The sequence below is a fragment of the Anas platyrhynchos genome, chromosome 2 (genome assembly GCF_047663525.1).
Source record: "Anas platyrhynchos isolate ZD024472 breed Pekin duck chromosome 2, IASCAAS_PekinDuck_T2T, whole genome shotgun sequence".
In the NCBI taxonomy this organism is placed as follows: Eukaryota; Metazoa; Chordata; class Aves; order Anseriformes; family Anatidae; genus Anas; species Anas platyrhynchos.
The window spans coordinates 9,417,288-9,438,627 of record NC_092588.1 but is presented as its reverse complement, the minus strand read 5'-3'; the positions used below and the strand labels follow the sequence as shown (position 1 = coordinate 9,438,627).

Below are 21,340 nucleotides of genomic sequence, written 5' to 3'. Positions count from 1 at the left end.
TGTTAAGTATTCAGAACTATATTAAATAAATTAAAAAAAAAAAAAAAAAAAAGCCTTTTCCTGGCTGAAAGAATTATACTTTTGTAAATATTTAATTACAAGCTGTGCAGGCATCAAATTTATTGCTTCCTCCTATAGAATACACAGAGACCTGTATACAGCCAGTAAGCCAAACCCTCTCTGTCTGGTCCTTTTCCTAAAAGGAACATACTGCAGAACCCTGCTTTTCAACATACTAAAGCTGTACCTACAATAGTGTATCACAGTACTATTGCATCTCACACTCCTTCAGACTAACTGCTGGCAACACACACAGTCTTCTATTGTCCCCCCCCCCCAAGGGCATCACATTAAGGAAAGCCAGAAAAACATTTTCATCCATTTTTTCTCTTAGCAAAATAGGCAGCAGCCTCCAGTACCGGACATTTTACAGATATACTTTACTTAAAATACTCAGCTTTGTTTACCTGATAAGCTTACCTGTCCAGGCTCTAACAGTGGCTCCATTAGCTCTACCCCCTCTGCATAGACTTGAATTAGTGCAAGTAAATCCCTGGATTTGACAGCCTCAAGTAATTCACTCAGTTTAGCTGCTGAAGATGCACAAGTCTTCCTAGAGAACTTATGATCTACATATTTAGCAGTGATAAATTCTTTACGTGCAGTCCTGTGGGGTGTGAAAATAGAGCTTGGTTTAGAAATTTTTAGAAAAACGGGTCAACAATTTAAATTTTAAATCACCTTGCCTAACTCAGTTTTCCTCCTCCCTTCAGAGTTTCTAGCAGATGAAGACTTATTTATTACTGTAACATATGCTTTTCTTGTAAACAACCTTGAAATAACATATTTGTTCAATTGTATCCTGCATTCTTGCTAAATATGAAAGTTACTCTCACTCTGGTAACTAATATCAAAGATAAAAACAAAGCCTAAAACGTGATTTCTCATGGAAACACACCTACATATTAAAATACAAGCATGAAAAACAGACTCAAAGTAAAAAAAAAACACGAAAGCAGCTACAGAACAGCCTAACAGATGAAAAGGTCTTCTGGCAAAACCACATCTGTTATGCTCTCTGTTCAACTCCTACACCAGGGAAAGGAAGAGAAAGCGTGTCACAACCTCAAGACAGTACTGAAACTAGTGTCAGCGTAGTCCAAGGGCATTACCATTTGAGGTTGTACTACAAAACTGAAAAACATTCAAGATTCAGTAGCATGCTCTATAGAAGTCCAAACTTACAGTTTTCTATAGGGAAGCTCAAGTAGCTAAAATGCGACTAGCTAGCAGAAGACTAACTTTTAAGAAACGCCACAGATGGAATTAAAAAATAAGTTTTCTGCCATCGTAGTCTAGCTTCTAGCTTTTTTTAAGCTTTTTTTTTTTTTAGCCTCTAGCTTTTTTTTTTTCTTTTAATTGCTTAAGACATTTTACAAGCACATATATATTCCATGGTAAAATTAATATTGAAGAATTTAGAGATTCAAAACTTACATATCACTTGATGGACTCGGTTTAGGTGAAGGACTAGGTAAATTCCCTTCCATAATATCATTAAAACTATTATTTCCTACATTCTTGGCCAGCTGCAATAAAAAGAAAAAAAAAAAAAAGGTTTTTGTCGTCTTTTTTTTTTTTTTTTTTTTTAAATAACAGAAAGCTAAAACCTGGACTAGTAATATGCACTTTCCCCACTATTAACAAAAGGTAGAACACAAAAAGTTGCAAAATTAAAGCACAGTACTTACCTTAAAATGGAAAGCAATTAAAATCAAGTGTGAATCAGGATTTTTTTGTAAAACAGACTTCTCAGCCACAGCTAATTATTTGTATTTCTGGATAAACTGCCTCAGATACAAAACCAATGAAAAACTAGCAGCATGAACACTGGAACAATGCTGGTACATTAATCTGGAAGTTCTGGAAAAAGGCTCAGACTTAACAGAAACTTATGCTTGGCAAAATTTGCTTTAAGTGAATAGTAACTTTGCGAACTCACAAAAGAAAAAAAAGAAACTTACCAAGAGTTCAGACGTTCCTAATTTGTCTAATTCCAAAGACTGGATTCGAGAAATATGGACACCCATTTCTCTGTGTATTCCAGAACACTCTATGCAGGTTAAAATGCCCAGATTGGTTGATAGCCACGTTGGATCTGTAGAATTAAAAAACAAAATATTTAGTGGAAGTTCAAGAAAGGGTTTTCTATGGCGGAAAGAAATCCAAATGTAATCCAAAATAATTCCTCATTTAACCTTTTAACAAATGGAAATAAACTAAGAGTATCTCATACTCTTCCCCAAAATGCAGTGCAAGTATAACCATACATTGTGACCAACAGAATTTGGTTTTTCAGATTTAGTGACAGTCCCAATGGCACTGAATTTAGACTTCTAAATCCATAATGTATGACTACGTTAACACGTATAACATTTGCTTCTTCTAGAAAGAGCTTTTGTTTCCCATTTCTAAAAATAACAGTCATCCTACATTCCACTGTTGACAACTTCTGAAGTCTTAATTTTTACTTCTTAAATAGTATTTCTTCATAAAAAATTGACCACAGCATTCTGCAACACGTAGAATAGTAATATGATGTGGAAAATTTAAGGAACTAAGGGGTTAGTCCAATAAAAAAAAGTGCACTGTCGTGGAGATCTCCATCCTTAGATTACAAATGTTACTTAAGGAGCAAGATCAGTCTTTTGAAGGAAAAATAGTAACTGTAGACATATTTTGTATACATACGTGTCTTCAAATTAATCTTCCTTGTCCGAAATATTAACAGATAAAGCATTAAATCAAGACTTTAAAGCAGAGAGCTGGGGTGCAGGAGTGAAGCTTAAAACTCCACTATAAATTAGAAGATGAATGAGAACTGTAATCTAAAATTTCTGTAGCTTTACACAACCAAGTAATGGAATGAACCTATTCTAGGACTTGACGTAATTAATTTGCAATATTCTACTTTGTGTTTCTATCTAGGTATTTCACACGTGGATCAGTTCTGCCTCGGTAAGCATCTCCAAGATATATTCTATCTACTCAGTTCCCAGTGAAGATCATCTTCTTGAACTACCTCCTTAGATTTGAAAGCTGTAAGAGCTACCAAGAGCTATACCAATTCAGTAGTCCTATGCCAAGCTGCTGCTTCTTAAACTCCAAGTGACATATAACTGGCCTGTAAGTGTACATCTGAGGCTAAAATTGGATAGGATTCTAACTCTGGGTCTCATTTCTTTGCATAAAACTACTTATTCCATCTACAAATATTTTTTGATACTGCAGTTCCAGTAGTCTCATGCCAAGATAAAACCTCAGAGTAAGATCTGGGCCAGGTCAACTTTTCCACAGTCATTTTCTAAGCATTACTCACTTCTACTTAGTAGCATGCACAGGATCAGTGATGCCAAGCAACTTCCATTCAAGTGCAACAAGCATCTAGAGACAGTGCAACAAGAACAGTTCAAACTCCAGAGGGGCTTGAACTGCTGGAATTAAGCACAGACAACACACAAAAATATTTTAGTGAATTAAACAGAACTAACGTATGAAAGTCAATATTTGTTCTTTTAAAAGCAGGTTGAAGACCGATCAATATATTGCTTAAAAATTAGTTTGCACCTCCAAAGAAAACACTTTGCTAGCAACAAGAAGTTGATGACATTAACAAATTGAGATACCTGGTGAGCCACAATCACAACAGACTTCATTGCCGGGTAATCTCTGTATGTCATCAATAATGGCTTTTGTCAGATCCTCTAAACTGTTCTCCCCTGTGCTCTGCTCTCCACGGAATGCCATATTTAATGCTTCTTCTTTGCTGTTAGTCAGTACTGATATCCATCTAGCACAAGATAAAGACCTTAATGAAGATCTGCATTTGCAAATACAAATTTATCTATAAACGGTAGAAAGTTTTCCAGGAACAAAATATTAGTGTTAATATAGAGGAAGAATCACATTTTGGGACCAAGTAGGGGAAAAACTGAGACACAAAGGAAAAGAATTGAGAAAAGGTAAGAACAGAAAGACAGAGAGAATACAAGTCTCAAATCTAAGGTCCCTTTTGGCAATCAAATTTAAGGTTAAAGCAGTGCAGTTTTCAGTTTCCTCAAAGAAGCAGAAGCTGTGGAAGAGAAAGGCTGCCAATAAACTCCTGTAAATTTAGCTGTCGTAAGTAGGTGTCTTCCTAAAAAGTAGATTTTCCTAAAGCCTATCCCATTAGTAGAAGAAATTCTAACCACTATTTTCTTCCATGTGCATCCTTCCTTGCAGAGGACAGAGCAAGCACATTTTGGAAGATGTTGATTGCCTTTCAAAATGCAAGTCTCAGTGCACTAACCAGAGCCAAGCATAATGCCCACATTAATGAAAATGGCCATGGCAACAAATGGGTAAGGAGTTCAAAAAGAGAAGATGACAGGAGAGTAACGATATTGATAACCAACATTGAGTTTTAAGAGCACCTGCTGACTGCAGCAAATCAAGATTCCCTAATGATATTTCAGGCATTAGATTTCCCTGTGCACTCACTCTGCCAGTTTTTGATTACACCATAATGTTTTAATTAAAAACAAAACAAACCTCTGGCTGCTGCCTTAAAGGTCAAACCAAAGTGGAGAAAGTGATTACACTAAAGACAAGCACATTGCAGACGCAGCATTACCTAATTTACAAGAAGAGCATGTTAAGAAATCCTCTGAAGTATAATGATTTCAGTTGGTTTTAAATCTACTTCTGCTGCAGATATTTTGCACAGAAATATTTTAGCAGTGCCCTCATTCCATTTCCTGTTTACAGTATTACAATCGGCTCCAACTATCATTCTGAAATGTGCTAGAATGTCTATGATCATCCAAATACACTGATAACAATTCAGGCTGAAGTTTATAATCTCTCCTTGAAATAATAATGCAAAGATAATTTTAAAGGGTTTCAGAGGTAAATTTATGTAAGTAGTCTTGCAATGCAGATTCAGAGCCTGAACAGGTATATGGGCAGCATATATTATATACTTCATATACACGTGCTTCTGAAATATGTGGGCTGAGAATAATCTGGGAACTTGTACCTTAAAGCAAATGCTTCAAGGAGCTAGTGAAAAATTAATCATAAAAATAAAAGAAATGGAAATGTTTGGAAATAACTTTGCTCCGTAGTTTATAACTTGAAATCAACCTTCACATGCCTTTCTCTCTCCAGTTATATGACACAGTAGAAGGACCCACGCTAGATGGCACTCTTCTGCAATTTTTCTGATGAAATCTGGTGGTATTAAAATGTAAGAGGAGGCAGTGCCTTGCTTCTAATGATATAGTAATGTTGTGGTAAACATACTAAGTAAAATAATCATTAAGCTTAGAGCAACAAAATTTATCCTGACCTTTGTTGACAGTTCTTTTCAGGGTTACGATTTCATTAGTTTGTTAAAAATTAAGAATCTGAATAAAACTCAATTATGCAGTAACAATTAAAAATATTAGATGTAATTAAAATAAACATGACTTCACTGAGCCAGCTGTTAGTTCGACACAGATTTCCATATCAAGAGCTTCTAAATTGTAAGACAACAAATTATTTTTGTTTAGTTTCCTCAGCTAGGAGGAAGCCACTGTCCACGTCCCCATGTCCCTGGTGTCATCTGCGAGACGGTCAAAGCACGAGGTAACGCAGCGTCAGCAAGCCAATTTAACACAAAGACAAAAATAGACTTATTCTTAATAACTAATGCTAATTATACATGAAGTCCACAGTTGGTGGCCAGGCCTTCCTGGCATGCTGTACGTTCGGAAAAAAAAAAACAATTCATATCAGTAACTATGCCATATCGAGTCAATGTCAAAAGTTATAAAAATTTTCTCACTGCTGTTCTTCCTCTTTTTCTTATCTGTACTAGTCATTTTTCTTTTCTTCCTTCCCCATTTTTTTCTTTTCTTTCTTTCAATATATTTGCTTGGTTTCACAACACTACCAGCATAAAACTGACAGTCAAAAAGCTTCAGGTAGCTTCAGTGTAGAGTTCTTTCAAATCATTTAAAAATTACTCAAGTCTCAAAGAATTGCTTTGCCTTGTATCTAATAGAATAAAATGGGTAGTCCAAGTCTTCTGCTGCACTTTTTCTGGACCACAATAGTTTTCCTTGGTCCATTTAGTTTGCTGGAGACTCCCAGATTCTCAAATTTGGAAGACTAAACAAAAATGAGGCATCATGTGTGAGCTCTGAATCCAGTGAAGGCAACAGAAGTATTTGTTAGCCTCAGGTACAACAGATTCTCACTCAGATTCCTCTTATGTCTTCAGTATTTCTAAGCTAATAGAAATCCAGAATAACTGTGTTAATAGTTTTGGTGGTGGTGTTTTGTTTTGTTGTTTTTTTTTTCCAATTCCAATTCCATCTTCTCAATGAAAAGTATCTAGCAACAAGTGTTGCTAGATACTAGATTGAAGTTATATGTTTGCATAATAGCAGAATAGTTAATCCCACAGAAAAGGATATGCTCTTAACCTTCAAAAAAAAGGTGGTAGAAAAGAACTAAAAAGTCATGCCTACTGTATATTTGGCCTTATCCACAATTATCAAAATTAGAAAGCATCTACTATTGTAAATGCTTTTTAAAAATCTGTTTAAAGTCGGAGTGTGTGTTTCTTACATTACACATACAAATGCACACACACAACCACTGCACCCCACCCTGTGCTTTATCTACTGGAGAAGTGAATAACCACCTGAGAATTCTGAAGGACAGTCAAGCAGTAATTAAAGGTCAGCAGACAGCTGGCTGGATAAGAATCAAAAAAGGCACTGAACTCAGGGAAGTATTTGAGGGAATACAGTAACTGAGCTGTAACAGAATGTGAGCTTCAATTACTTGTCTTTTAAACTGCCTGCTATTAACGTATTTTTATTTATTTCTTTATTAGTGAAGATGTATTTGGAAGCAGTTCAAAATGAACAGTAGGAAAAAGCATGCAAGGTCATGTAAACGTAAAGAAATGCATCTTGCTTTTTTCATTTAAACGTGAGGCTGGAAGGAAAGTGATTTGAAAATCTATTTCTACATTTATTTCTCAATGGATGCACAAGGAAAAAATGAGTAGTGGCAGCACTAAAATTAGGTGGAAAAAATGCAACAAAGTGGAGGAGAAAGATGAGAGAAGAGCACATACAAATCAAGGGGAAATTGGAACTAGAGGGTGACAACTATTAGCAAGGAACTGCAGCCTGTAGTACATACAGAACAGTCTTAAATCAACAAGTTTGGAAGTCAAAGGGTTCTGTTCACATGACACGTTAGATAACAAAGCTATTAAGCTCCTACTCAGTGGCTGCACAAGGAAAACAAAACATTTGGTTTTATTGTAGTTTTTTCCATCAATGCATTAGCAGCCATTCTGGTTCATGAACTAAAACCAGTGTACAAATGTTCTTACAGAAAAAAGTAGTGATTCCACGTGCATCTCAAATCACATAGCATTATTTAGGGCACTACAGTAATTTTCTGAAATGGAACACTTGACTGTGTAGCATTACAGTAACTTTTCGCTGGTGGCCTACAGTGCCAAAGTGTAGGCAAAATGCCCTTAGCTTCTATCAGTTTGTCAGCATGTGTTGCAACACTGGGATGCAAATAATGCCTCTTTTGCTAAATGAAACCTTTAAAACTTGCAGTGGAGTATTTTAATGTAGTTGCAAGTCCATTTTCCCAGCCTCTTTATTTTAAAACGATAAACTAGATTCTAGTGCAAAGTAGATGGGATTTATACTTTTAATGGGAAACAAAACCAGCCTGGAATTTCAAGAGTCCAAGCCAGCTAAATTGAGTTTATCAACCTGCCAATAATAAAAATTATTTTAGTAAGGTATTCCCCTGCTGAGAAAAAAAAAAAAGCAGCTTCCTCTTTTAAACCAACATGGTAATTTATGGCCAAGACACAAAAATCTCTGCCATATTACTCATAAAGAGCATTACTGACCAGCAATATTTTCTTGCTTAGTAATAAACTTACTGGAACAATTAAGTTCCAGAATGACTAAGCAAGTCAGCTTTGCACTGATAACTCATAACACACTAACTGCACTCTGCCAACATAAGGCTGTGGAAGACACTGGGAGGAACCAGCTGCATGATGAAGAACTCTACAAGCTTCTCATTTCACCTGCCCCTCCCAGAGCTGAGCTGTCGAGATTGTTGCCTCCCACTATCACCAAATACCTTGAATATCTATCAAACATTCTCCATAATTTTAAAACAGAGACAACAGTCTTCCATTAGAAGATGGACAAGCAACAAAAGTACAACAATCCTGAAAAACAAGGCAGCCTGGAAGGCTCAGGCTTGCTGCACTATTCACTGTAACTTTATTCCTAGGTTTGTCAGGTGATGAGCATTGGATTGTGATGTTCTGCACAACAGCCTTTTGATGACTGTGAAAGCAATATTCAAGAAAAAAAACAAGTGGCACATGGCTCTCAGGAAAAGGGGTTCTGGCATAGCAGGAAGAAAGTTGTTTTTGTTTTTTTTTGTTTTTTTTTTTTTTTTAATGAAATAATCTGTTTGGAAACATGCATTGATGAAGGAAGTTACTGGATTCTAAAGTACAAAATCTCAGAAATATGCTTTGTTACTTATTTCTCGGCCTATTGTAGAAAAGACGCATACTTCTAAATAATTTCTGTATGTTATATAGAGGTTGCTTATCTACTTAATGATTTTAACTTAGAGAAAAAGGCAGCATCAGAAGGATGTAAAAAAAGATGTAAAAAAGGAAAGACGTAACTGCAGAACAGAGTTGACAATTAAGATAAGAAAAATTTAAAATATTTCATTTGAACCCTAATAATGTCATCTACTGTATTAGCCAAGCAATTGGACACAAAAAATGTTCTGGAAGGGTACACAATCCAAATAAACTTTTGATTGTTTTTGTTTATTATTTTAATGTTACAAGGTTTTCATAGCACCTTGTAGTAATACATGTAAATCTAAACACAACAGTTTACATGTATACACTCAACAACCGAAATAAGTGTGCATTACTTTTGCATTAACTGAGAAAAATAATTCCACTGCTACATACGATTTCATACACACACCTCTACAGACAGAAATCTTGAAAAAGTATAAACATTCTTACGCTACGTATTCTTGTTCATCTTCTGCTTGAAAGTGGTATGTTCTGTTATCTGAAATAAACAAACATCTTTTAATTTGACACATGAAAAAAAAAAAATCAATGAAACTGTTACTAAACCTATTCAACAACCAAAGTCTTTAAGAACAATTTATCTTAACCTATGGCAGTAATTCATGGCTATGGAAGACAAAAAATTCAAAAAAAAAAAAAAAAAACCCACAGAAAGATGAAATGGTGAATTCTGATTTACACCAGGAATACGTATTTCAAAAACCTATGCTTCAAAATGTTAAAGAATAATTAGCATGAGTTGTATTTTATCTCACAGTCCTTTCTGAAGTCAAATCTGATACCTCAGTAGCAGAAAATAGTTCATTCCCATCGTATTTTTCCTTCTGTCTTGGTTAAAACATTTTTCTGCTTATTAAAGAATGAGGTACAAACTGGGTATTAGCCCTCACATTCAAAGGTTTCATAGATTGTTCTTGTAAATATGGAATGCTGAACTGCTTGCTATTTAATAACGTATATGTAAATCTTGAAATCCATACTCATCTACTTCAAAAATGGTTAAAAGCCTAATGGATACAAAGACCAAAACAGGGAGAAGTGAAATCATAGAAGCTCTAATGCTGAGAATACAGAAGTTGCTACCGATTTTAGATAAAATAATTAATATTTTGCAAGGAGTATAAGAGAACAAGAGAAACTGGGTTCACCTTGCTTCTTCTACTCCCTCACCTTCAACCCCAAATAGTGCTCAATAAACCAAACAGATAACGAATTAAAACAAGGTCTTCCCCTTTACCAAGTGGATACAGCTTACGTTTAACAGCTTAGCACGTGTGTCCGTCCGAATTTAGGAAAACAGCACTGCATTTCATGGCTTGTCACAAATAAACAGTACTAATGTCACACAGAACACGTTCTATGTTTATTGGTCTTTTCAATCTGTTTTCAAAACTAGAGGGACCCGAACACTCATGAGACACTGCATGTATCTGGATACAGATCTGAATTTGAACTGTAGCCTCATTCTTGTTCTTAATGAAAGTATCTTGTAATCACAAGACTTCAAAACATTTTTAGAAATCCCACATAATGCAAGACGGTACTAAAATTGCTACATACGTGATATTAGATCAAAAGACTTCTTATCTTCTGCATTTGGCTTCACCTGGCAGGTTAATAAATTCAGTTTAGCTGGTTGCCTGTTGGACTAAAAAGAAAATTTATTTTACTTTAAATATATCTTGATTTAGGACTATTTTTCCATTCTGAGAAATGGGCATGTGTGATAATAGTTTAAAGTTTGGACATGAATACATGTACACCTCCAAACAGTTGAGACCAGCATGATTGTGTCTGACCTGGCTTGTCAGAAGGGTCAGATTTAAAACAAAGCTAAAACCCTCATGGCAACTCTTCCTGACTAATTGAAAGGCATTAAAGGAATAAGCCTTAACTTAGAATAAGCTACTACTTAGATCTTCTACTGTACTTCACAAACAATGACAAATCTACTTTTTTTTTTTTTTTTTTTTTTTAAAATAGTCTTAAAAACTTTAAAGGGATATTAGAAGCCGGAGATCTGGAGTTTCAGATCTTGGACTAAATACGGCTACTAAAGTAACAGCAGACAATATGACATGATAGCTAAATATGACTCTAGAATAATTTTGGTATAAACAGGCTTAAAAACTATAAAGATACTGAATTTAAGTTAGCATAGCTGTTCGATATAAAATAAACATGAGACGTGTTACGTATTAGTAAATACTTCTGAATTGATTTTCAAAAATTGTTCATGCTAGAAATTGTGAATAAGAAAAAAAAAAAAAAGCCATGCACAAGAAACAAACTAAAAAAACTAGAAATGTAGTTCCCACATTGTCAAATGTTTGGCAGGACAAGATAATCGGCGCAGTATTTTTAACACTCAAGGAGCAACAGTTCCTTGACGGAGTAAATATACAATTGGATTCTCAGTTTTCAAAGTTTAGTCTCAAACGTACTGTCATGATCTGAACCTTTCATCACTGAAAACAAGAAAATTACTTTCCACTTGGCACTACAACAGAACATAGCAAATGGACTGCTCTTTTTATACAGCTACATACAAGAAACGGAAAACTACAACCAATAGTGTGATTCAAAGAATTCTAAACTGGCAAGATTTAAGGTTCACAAAACATCTCTCTCTATATATATAGAGAGGTTTAAATAGAGATTTAAACTGAACCATTACTAACTTTACTAATTACTAAGGTATTGCTGACTACTCTCAAGTTATTTGATTAAACAACTCCTCAAATTAGGTGAGGATATATTCCTAGCCATTAGAAAAAAGCACAACCCTCCGGGGTTATAAATAACTTCCTTTTAACTTTCTTAAGAAAGGAAATTAACTTTAGACACTAATAGTCACGACCATCAGTGGAATTTAGGGAAAAGGTCAAAGAAGGGTGCTGAAATATGCCCATCTCCTTTTAAAAAAAAAGTAACAGGAGTAAGAAGATTGTGTTATGCTGCCCCAAGGTAATTTTAGTGGGGTTTTTTTTGCCTCTACTGTGACATTGTTATTGCTTCCTCAAGATTTAGCATTCCTAGGAAGACACTTCAGATATATGCCCAATTCCCCAAAATTCCCAACACTTGCTATGATCAAGATCCTCCACCCTCTTCTTTTTTAAATAAAAGGTTTTTTTAAAAGCAATTAATATATTCACCATTTCCTTATCAAACTATTGATTAATACATTTTGAAATTCAATTAAATGTCAGAGTCTATAGAAGCAAAAAACAAAAAAAATGTAGGAGTCTAAAGAGGAATTTACCTACCTCAAATCTTCCACAGGAAGATTCAAACTAATTTCAAATTACTTTTTTTTCCCTTTTCTCCGACTGAGTAGTTGAACGATTGCAATTTATTTCTTTAAACAAAACCAATGTGTGGGCATTAAAGTGATTTATGTTTTTAATATCCTATGAAGGAGTAAAATGTCTGTAGTACAGACACCTATATATGAACCAGTTGATTAGTCATTCAGTACAGTCAACAGCTAGAATTGAGTTTATGACATCTCACCAAATCTACCCAGACTAGTTCTCCAGTGGCTCAAAGAAGAGTCCGTAGCATCTTGCTCTAATGCAGTCTCTTTGTAGACCGTTCATTTTAGATAGATGCTCATAACCCATTACCTTTGACTCTACTCAAAGGTAGAGTTAGAAAAGGTGTACTGCTCAAAAAAGAAAGTCCATCTAACTTGAAACTCGTCATACTAACGGTCAGTAACAGCCAAATAGTTTGAAAACAGAGCAACAATTTATAACCATACCTCCTTAAGTCTATCTCCAATTTCTGATAACTCACAGAACTTTAACAGTTTGAAGCAGAAGTTGCATCTTTTTTGTAATAACAGAATGCAAACAGATTCATTGTGAAAGGGTAATCAAAATTTATTATTTTAAAGACGTATAAAAATAACTTACAGTTGCATGTGATATGGTAAGAATTCCATTTTTAACAGTGCACTTTCTTCTTTGCCATACTTTCCTTAACCTAGGTAAGAACATCAACAACAAAATCAGTATCTAGACATGATTTCAAAACACATTTTAATCCCTTATATGTTTTGACAAGATTATCCTTGAGAAACAGAGGCAGTTGAAATTTTATTAAATGCCTTAACAAAAATAAGTTGGATATTTATGACAGGGCTTAAGTGCTTTTCAGAGACTTATAAAGACAACAGCTTTCTTTTTAATTTGACATAGGATTTTGTTTTTGACTTTTTTGTGTTTACTGTAATAATTTCTGATTGTGATCTGATTCAAACTGCAAAAATTCTTCAGTACTTATGGCACATGTAATAGATGAATGTGCCTTAAGCACCCAGAGTACAAAACAGTAAAAATCCATGCATAAACAAGAGCTCCCACTATGTATCATGCAGTCCGAGAACATACCCATCACTCTTCTTTAAAAGATAGCCTTTCTTCTCACTGCCATATTCCTTATTCCCCTGGAGCTGATGCATACTGTATCCTCCTTGCCTGCTCTGAGAATCCTAAAAAAAGAGAAAACACTGTTACTGTGCACATCGGGATACATTAAGTTTTCCCAACCTTTGTTCCTATTGACTTCTTGTCTCTACAACAACTTCGCAAATGAATCAAAACTTAAAAAAGAGAGAACTCCTAACATAGTTTTTTTTTTTTACATCCATAGAAGAGCTTGCTTTTGCATCACCTGATCTTGAGCTAACTGCGCACTTAAGACTATTACCTCATTAGGAGTGTTGAGTATAGTATGGATGACCAATATGTATCTCAAAATAATGCCTTTTTAAAATACGGGAGCATAAACTGCATAATCTTATAATTGAAGAACAGAAGGCTGACATCAAATTTCAAAAATAAAGCAACAGAATAAAGCATGCATGTATACAGACATTTTCATATTTACACAAACAAAACCAAATGCTAATAACTGTTTTTTTTAACCAATTAAAAATACACATGTAATTCATGAGTTTTAGTGAATGATGTCAACTGAAATAGCTTTTGACCTGACTTAGTGAAACAATTACGTGGAATGGATTAATAAGAGCATCAGAAAATCCCCCAAAGTTCATTAAAACATTGACTTACTCTCCTAGACTTCGATCACGAAAGGCAAAAGCAATAGAGGAAAGAGAAAGCACATAATTTTAAACAAGAATTATTATTTTAAAACATACTCCTTAAACATAAATTTTATAGCCCCCATATATAACAAAACAATTATCTCCTTTTCTAATGACACTACTAGAAAGGTGGCCAACAATTCTTTATTAAGCACACTGGTGTTTTGCTCATTAAGTAAAAAAAACATGACAAAACTCTGCACGTTACATATGACACTAACTTCATAAAAGCAACTAAAACCACTGCAGGATCAAATCCTACAAAGTGTCTTTGCATCTTTATTACATTTCAAGTGTCTAAAATGATAGCCATATTGTGTCCTCCAGCATAGTGGAGTCAATTATGAACTTCTATTAAAGCCCATGCCCAAAGTTAACTTTTAATTTCTTGCAAAACTGTATAAAAAGATATAATTAAGAATACATTAATACTGTTTTACTGTAGCTGTGAAGCAATTATCTGCAAAACATCTGAAAACCACCTCCCCCCCCCAAAAAAAAAAAAAAAAGAAAAAAGAAAAAAAAAGAATGGAAGTTAGATTACTTCCCTGGTTTCCCTGTCAGGGCACTTTTTTTTTTTTTTTTTTTTTTTTTGGTAAGACATTTGTCAGATGAGTTTAGAGAGAAGTGATTTGGTAGAACTGTCAATTCTGTCAATTGTGGTTGGAAGCATAACGAAGAGTAATACATGTAACGTGCTGCCACCAGTATTTACACTATGACAGTAAGAAGCTGTTTTTTTTATACATAGACTTTGAATCCCCATTGGAACAAGAGTTCTATTGATATCGGCATTGGAAAGAACATAATTTCTGTTCTTTACATTCCTGAACATATAATTCCTGTTCTAAAGAGTGCATCAGATAAGAGATTTGGGGAAAAAATCAAAATGCCAAGAAGGAAAAAACAAAACAGACATGAAACATGAGTCTAACAATCAGCTATACTGAAAGTAAAGCTGTCAGATGCATTTGCAAAAATAATTAAAACATAAGAATACTAATAGACATGCATTTTAAAGGCTCAGTTTTCTTTGAAACCTAGAAGTGCTTAAATGTTAAAAAGCTTAACATACAAAGTATTTCACAGCTTTAAAATTACACTATTATTGCTTAAAATATTTTTACCCCAGGATTTAAACCATATTTATTTTAAACAGACAGTTCTTACACAAAATTAAAGAAACGATATTAAGACGGCACGCAGTGGCAAAAGACATTACATGCAGCAGTGCCCTTGTAAGTTGTACTTCCCATTGTGAAGTTACAGCACCAGCACTTCTGCACAAACCAACATTCACAGATTGCCAAGATATGTCCAAGAACCAGGTAACTCCAAAGATTACAGTAATAGCTTTTCACTGATGCCAAGGACAGGCATGCCAGCAAAATGTGTATGAGCATTACAGATGTCTGTAGTGATACACAAACACCTTGAATGCAAGCAAAAGTTAAATGAGAGTTGTATTATAAAGCCTTGAAAGAGTAGGGAATGCTGTTAAGTCACTTAGGGAGTTACTGTTTCTTCCGAAGTATGGGTACTGAGTGTTAGTTTCTTCATAGGTGTTATTTTAAATTCAAAATGACCTTAAATGCTTTAGTAGATTTAATAGCTATGCTATCTCTCATCATCTGTGACAGAATGTCTGCCTGAGACAAGAAGGAAGTCTCATTTAATGGCAATTCCAGAGAGCCTAACTGGCAGAATTTATAATCTGGATGGGAATCACAAGTTTGGCCTTCCCTTCTCTTACAACAGAAAGTCAAAGGAATTTAAACTTCGGTTTCAAACTGTTTCCCTGCCAGAATAGTTTTTAGAAGCGTACTTCTGAATCTTTACAAACCCACCTGAGAAAATCCCATTAATTTCATCTTCTTCAGCACTTTGATTAACTCACATTTTTTTTTTTTAATTTTTATTTTTTAATGGTGAGATTACAATGAACTAATGTAAGAGGGGAGGAGGGGAGGAAATGTATTCTCATTCATAAGCAAGTAGGCCATCTGCTACAACAGTAAATTCCAGCTTTGTGTACTTTAAGAGTCAGACACACTCAATCCTGGACAGATGACCTGAAACTCAGGCCACATGTCTTCAAGTTTCATTGTCACTTAGCTAACAAATAATGACTGCTGCAATGCTATACCAAGATTAAAATACTGAATACCTAGATAGCAGAGACACTGTTTTGTTGATCTCCTCAATGTTTGCAAGTATTAATTCTAAATTAGGTAACGTAGCAGAATTACATGAGTGAAAGTTCTTACGCTGATTTTGAAAGACATCTGTGATCAATTTTATCCAAAATAGTGTATTCCTTCATAAGAGCAGATTTATCTCTCTCCTGATTTGACTAAATATCTGAGAAACATAATATTGCTTCTTTTTCTTCAAAGACATAATTTCAATTCTCTTCAAGCCAAATATAGTTTTTACATTTACCATGTTTTCTATATAGATATCATAAATATCTAGTTGCAGTTTCTTAAGAGGCCTAGAACGTCTACGTTATAATTTTGTAGTTTATTTTGCTGATGCCTATGAAGTTATTTCTATTACAACTTGTATCTAAGTTTCAGAATTTGACTTTTTATTTTTATTTTGAATATGAGGTTACTTTCCACTGAAATAGAACAATTCTTGCTACACATTCAGGAAAAACATAACCAAGAAACTAATAGTACATCTCTTGTAATTATTCTACTTCTGTGATACCCTGCAAGCAGTTTTTGAAGTTTGTCTCGTACAATATGCTGCCACACATGTACACTACATGGTACTTAAGAATAAAGACCTGTTTGTCCTAATTCTGAGATTCACTAGCTTGAACTTAGCACATGCAGCAGCCAGGAGAGAAGGGGTCATTCTTTTGCTTCCCACATAAGCAGCTTGTGCAAAGAAAAAGGTACTAAGAGGAGAACGGATTTTGTTTCCTGATCTTGTATCCTGAATTGACCCATAAAAACACTTCACGAATTTAAAAATTATTTCCAAATACCTTTTGAAAGCTAACGTTCTTTGTTCAATTTCTGGCAGTGAGCATGGAGAACAAGCCAAGCACAAGTTACAGCCACAGCGATTCAGGTAGCAGGGAGATTACAAATGTAAGACACGTATGTGAAGTTCTGTATGTTTTATGGAAAAAAATCCACTTGGTCCACGTGCACATTGTTAGTTCTTTCCTCCACGTGCAGATGCAGGGAGAGACACAGCCTAGTTGCCAAGGTTCATCTGTTTCAGATGTACATCTATATTATGAAAGCACGCATATGCAAGTATTCAAAAGAAAAGAATGCTAAGATAGTACTCAATCATTCCTTATTAATTGTGACTGTGAAATAATTCACTAACTTCAAGGCATTTATCTATATGCAATACCTATAATTACAACATGCTACCTACAAAATTATGTTAAAACCCATAAAAATACTCATTTTCCCCAACTACTGAAGTCCTATTTTTGATGAGGTTTCCAAAAGGAAAAGAGACACTTGGTAGGCTTCACACAACATGAAGAAAATTATGAAAATTAATATTAATATTCTTTATTATCCTTTCCGTATATATAATACTGGAAGAACTGGTGCAGCTTATGAAGAAAGGTTATGTCTTAAAAGTCTCCTGAAATTCTGTGAAAGAATCAGTAAGCAGACAGACTTGAGAAACGTGTGATACGGTCTATCTGGACTTTCAATCAGCACAATTTTCACTTCCAAAAGTGAAACAATTACAGTGCTACGGGAGCAAAGAAGTTAAAACCAGGAAATAAATGAATTTCATAGAAAGATGTGACAGGACACATGGTGTCAAACATTAAAACAATCTAGAAAAGGCTAAACTGTCCAAGTTTGTTAGATGGTATTACATAATTCAGGATACCCAGGAAAGTCTTTCATGAGGATCTCACAATCATGAGTAACTTGACACTAGATCGATGAAGATAACTGTAAATTAGATACTGTGAATTGGCTATTAACATTCAGAAAAGGATACTATGGGTATAAGATTTTGTTTGTTTTTAAATACTCTGCTGCGTGAAGTGTTTGTGAGTTAAGTAAATGTAAGGACATCTATGGAAAGAAAAAAAAAACATCAGAAAAGGCAGTGATACTATCATAAATCCACAAGCACTGCTATCCTGAGAAGGGTATGCAGATCTAAAAGTTCAAAACAAATGAAAAAGGGTTGTCAGATAACATGCCACGATGGTGGGGAAGACATGGGTGAAGCAGGCACTACTAGTTAACACTGCTTCAGAAAGCAACTGCACAAGTTCAAAGAGAAGAAACAATAGAAGCATTCTAAATATAAAGGTATCACTGTCAGTATGGAAACATGACCAGGATAGTCTTACTATTAACAAGAAAATACTGTGGGAAAGTATCAGCATTAATTGCTCTACATTTTACTCAATACTCATGACTGATCACTGTTGGAGACCTTTGGCTGACTCAGTGTAACTGCTCATAAGTTCTATTCTTATGTATATTTGATACTAGTAGTACTCTCCAATCATATCCGTGCATGATCAAATGTATGTAATGGAACGCTGTCTAATGAATAATCATTAAATCCCTCATATTTAATAATAAATATTTAGTAAGATGAACAGGTATTTGACAAATACTATTTTTTTATTTACCTAAGAAAAACATGAACAGAGGAGAATTAAGTGAACTTTTCCTAAAGGAAATCAAAAAAATATAAATAAAAATCAGTTCTCAGGCATTATGACTTGCACCTGTTATCACGGGTAAAAACTCACTATTTATATCCTAGTTGCTAATTTAATGAGTATTCCAGAACACCTGCAAAGGACATTGCATGTTTTCCCTTCACTTCTGATACCACAGTGCAACTGATGATGTCTTTTAGTTTTTAGCTGCCCTGTCTCAAGCACTTATCTGGTTCATACATAAATTTTCCTTATTATGATACAGCATTAGCAAAAGGGGTTTGGGGAGGAGTACAGCATAATAAAATCCATAAAGTTGAACAGATGAACAGTAATATGGAAGCCACTACATAAAGGCTATGTCTATGTCTACCCTGGACCACTTAAGTCAGGAAAAACCTGAGCACAACATGGCTGGAGGATGGCAGGATAAGAAAAGCATGCATCCCATCACTTGGCATTTTCTCCTGAACATTTATTCTGGATCATTGCCAAGGATAGGATGCTGGGGTAGATGAAGTATTTATATGATCCACTGCAACTGTTATAGTTAATTGGGTTTACGTGGCAAGGTTTTGGTAGTAGGGGCTGCAGACATGGCCTCTGTGAGAAGAGCCCAGCAGCTGCCCCATATCAGATCAGAGCCAGCTCCAGCTGGCTCCAAAGGGACCTGCTGCTGGCCCAGAGCCGAGTCAATAAGTGATATTTGCACTTCTGTGAGAGCAGATTTAAGAAAGGCAGGAAGAAAAAAAAAAAGTAGCTGGGAGAGAGGGGTGAGACCCAGCCCCGCAGCCCCCAAGGTGAGTGCAGCAGGAGGTGCTCCAGGCAGGCAGCAGCAGTTCCCCTGTGGCCTGTGGAGAAGCCCCTGGTGGAGCAGGCTGTCCCCCTGCAGCCCATGGGTCCCACATGGAGCAGATCTCCATGCTGCAGCCCCCCCAGGGGTGGAGGAGCCCCCGGTGGAGCAGGTGGATGTGGCCTGGAGGAGGCTGCGGCCCATGGAGAGCCCCCACAGGAGCAGGCCCCGGGCCAGAGCTGCAGCCCATGGAGAGGAGCCCACGCAGGAGCAGGGGGGCTGGGGGGAGCTGCCACCCACCCATGGGGAACCCGTGCTGGAGCAGTTTGCTCCTGGGGGATGGACCCCGTGGGATGGAGCTGTGTGGGAGCAGTTTCTGAAGAGCTGCTGCCTGTGGGCAGCCCCCGCATGCTCAGTTCGGGAAGGATGGCATCTCATGGGAGCATCCAAGGACTGACCACAGGCTCCCCTGTGCCACTTGGGGTCAAAAGGTGTTTTTAGTTTACTTTTAGTTTCTCACTGCTCTGTAATAGGCAATAAATTATATTAATGTCCCTAAGCTGAGTCTAGTTTACCTATGATGATAATTACTGAGTGACCTCCCTGTCCTTATCTCAACCCTTTAGCCCTTTCCCATCATATTTTCCCCCCCTTTCCCTTTGAGAAGGGTAATTGAAAGCGCAGTTGTAGTAGAGCTTGGCAGCCCAGCTGACTGAAACTACCACAACTGTAAATTAAAAGATACATGAAAATACAAAACTGTACAAAAAACATTGAATAATTTATTTTGATACATTAAAGTGAAACAGAGGATTAGTCAAGGTATTGGTTGTTGAAATGCTGTTGGACACTAAATGTTACTTTATGAAGAATGTGATGAAACTAACTCTTCTGAATAAATTGATACACAAACTGAGAATGAATTAAACCAATTTATGAATTCAGAATTCATAAACTCACATTATCTCTGAAAATAGTACATCTAAATTATTTACCTCCTTTTGATCAAGCTGCAGAGAAGATTTTATCAAATCACGAAGAGCGGTAAGTTGTTTCTTTTCTTCATCTTGTGTCTGCTTTATCTATTGAAAGAGATTACCATTATAAACTATAAGTCGCAAGCTAAGGTAAATATACAGTTCTGTATACCCTGTTCTGTTATACTTTAATGGTTCATTACATCTAACGCAACTAAGTCACTGAAATATTAATTAACTCCAATAAGCTTCACAGATGACTTAAGGAATGGAAATACTGTTTAATCTAGACACAAACTACAATAGCAAATGGAATTATTGTAATTCCTATTATAGAATACAAAAGCACTTGGGTGACAAATGAGCTTTGACTCTACATTACTACGTGCCTTCCACAAACACCACAGGAAAGTTAATTAACCCATACTGTGGTGGTATCATCAAGCAGCTGTACATGGGAAAAAAAGTGAAAGTGGCAGCTCAAATTGGTGCTAGTAATGTAATCAAATTCAAAGATTCCCATTTTAAACTAGGTCTATTTAAAATACAACATTAAATCAGTAGTAGAATGACAGCTGCTTTTCATTTTAACTGTAACAACAGGATATATGCTTTAAGATAGAGACAAGATGTTTTTCTTCAGTCTAGTTATACGCATAGAATCAAATAACATAATTTATATGATACAAATATCTAAAATTTATCCATATAAACATACAAAAAAAAAATCGATTTTCAGACATTCAACTTTTTACTAGCAAACTTACATTATATAAGTCAGCAGCCAACTTTTCAATATATTGTTTAAGTTTATCAGCTGTTTTCAAGCCATCTTGGAAGAAACTATAATGAAAAATACCTGTGATTCATCAGGAATACAAATAATTCATCGAATAAAGTATGTTGATTTCACCTTTTTTTTCCCCCCTCCCATTATATTAAAAACTTAACCAGCTCCATGTTCAGAAAAAAGAACACCTCTATCCCAATGTGAACGGTTTTATTATCAATCTAACCATTTTACAGCACAGATTAGACATTCCTCTAAGAGCAATATACTTTGAAA

The 21,340-nt window shown here is 35.4% G+C and overlaps 1 protein-coding gene across 6 annotated transcripts in view; it reads right to left on the bottom strand.

Moving 5' to 3' along the window:
• The window catches only part of ASAP1 (ArfGAP with SH3 domain, ankyrin repeat and PH domain 1), a 148,534-nt gene that overhangs the window by 38,446 nt on the left and 88,748 nt on the right, over positions 1-21,340 (bottom strand). For all 6 annotated transcript variants that reach the window (XM_072034307.1, XM_038174126.2, XM_027452716.3 and 3 more), the window contains 10 exons: positions 21,042-21,117; positions 20,293-20,379; positions 13,111-13,211; positions 12,634-12,703; positions 10,274-10,361; positions 9,143-9,191; positions 3,687-3,850; positions 2,025-2,158; positions 1,498-1,589; positions 481-667 (listed from right to left, as the gene is read on the bottom strand). In XM_072034307.1, coding sequence (XP_071890408.1) covers positions 481-667; positions 1,498-1,589; positions 2,025-2,158; positions 3,687-3,850; positions 9,143-9,191; positions 10,274-10,361; positions 12,634-12,703; positions 13,111-13,211; positions 20,293-20,379; positions 21,042-21,117 — 1,048 coding nt within the window. The remainder of the gene's footprint in view (positions 1-480; positions 668-1,497; positions 1,590-2,024; positions 2,159-3,686; positions 3,851-9,142; positions 9,192-10,273; positions 10,362-12,633; positions 12,704-13,110; positions 13,212-20,292; positions 20,380-21,041; positions 21,118-21,340) is intronic.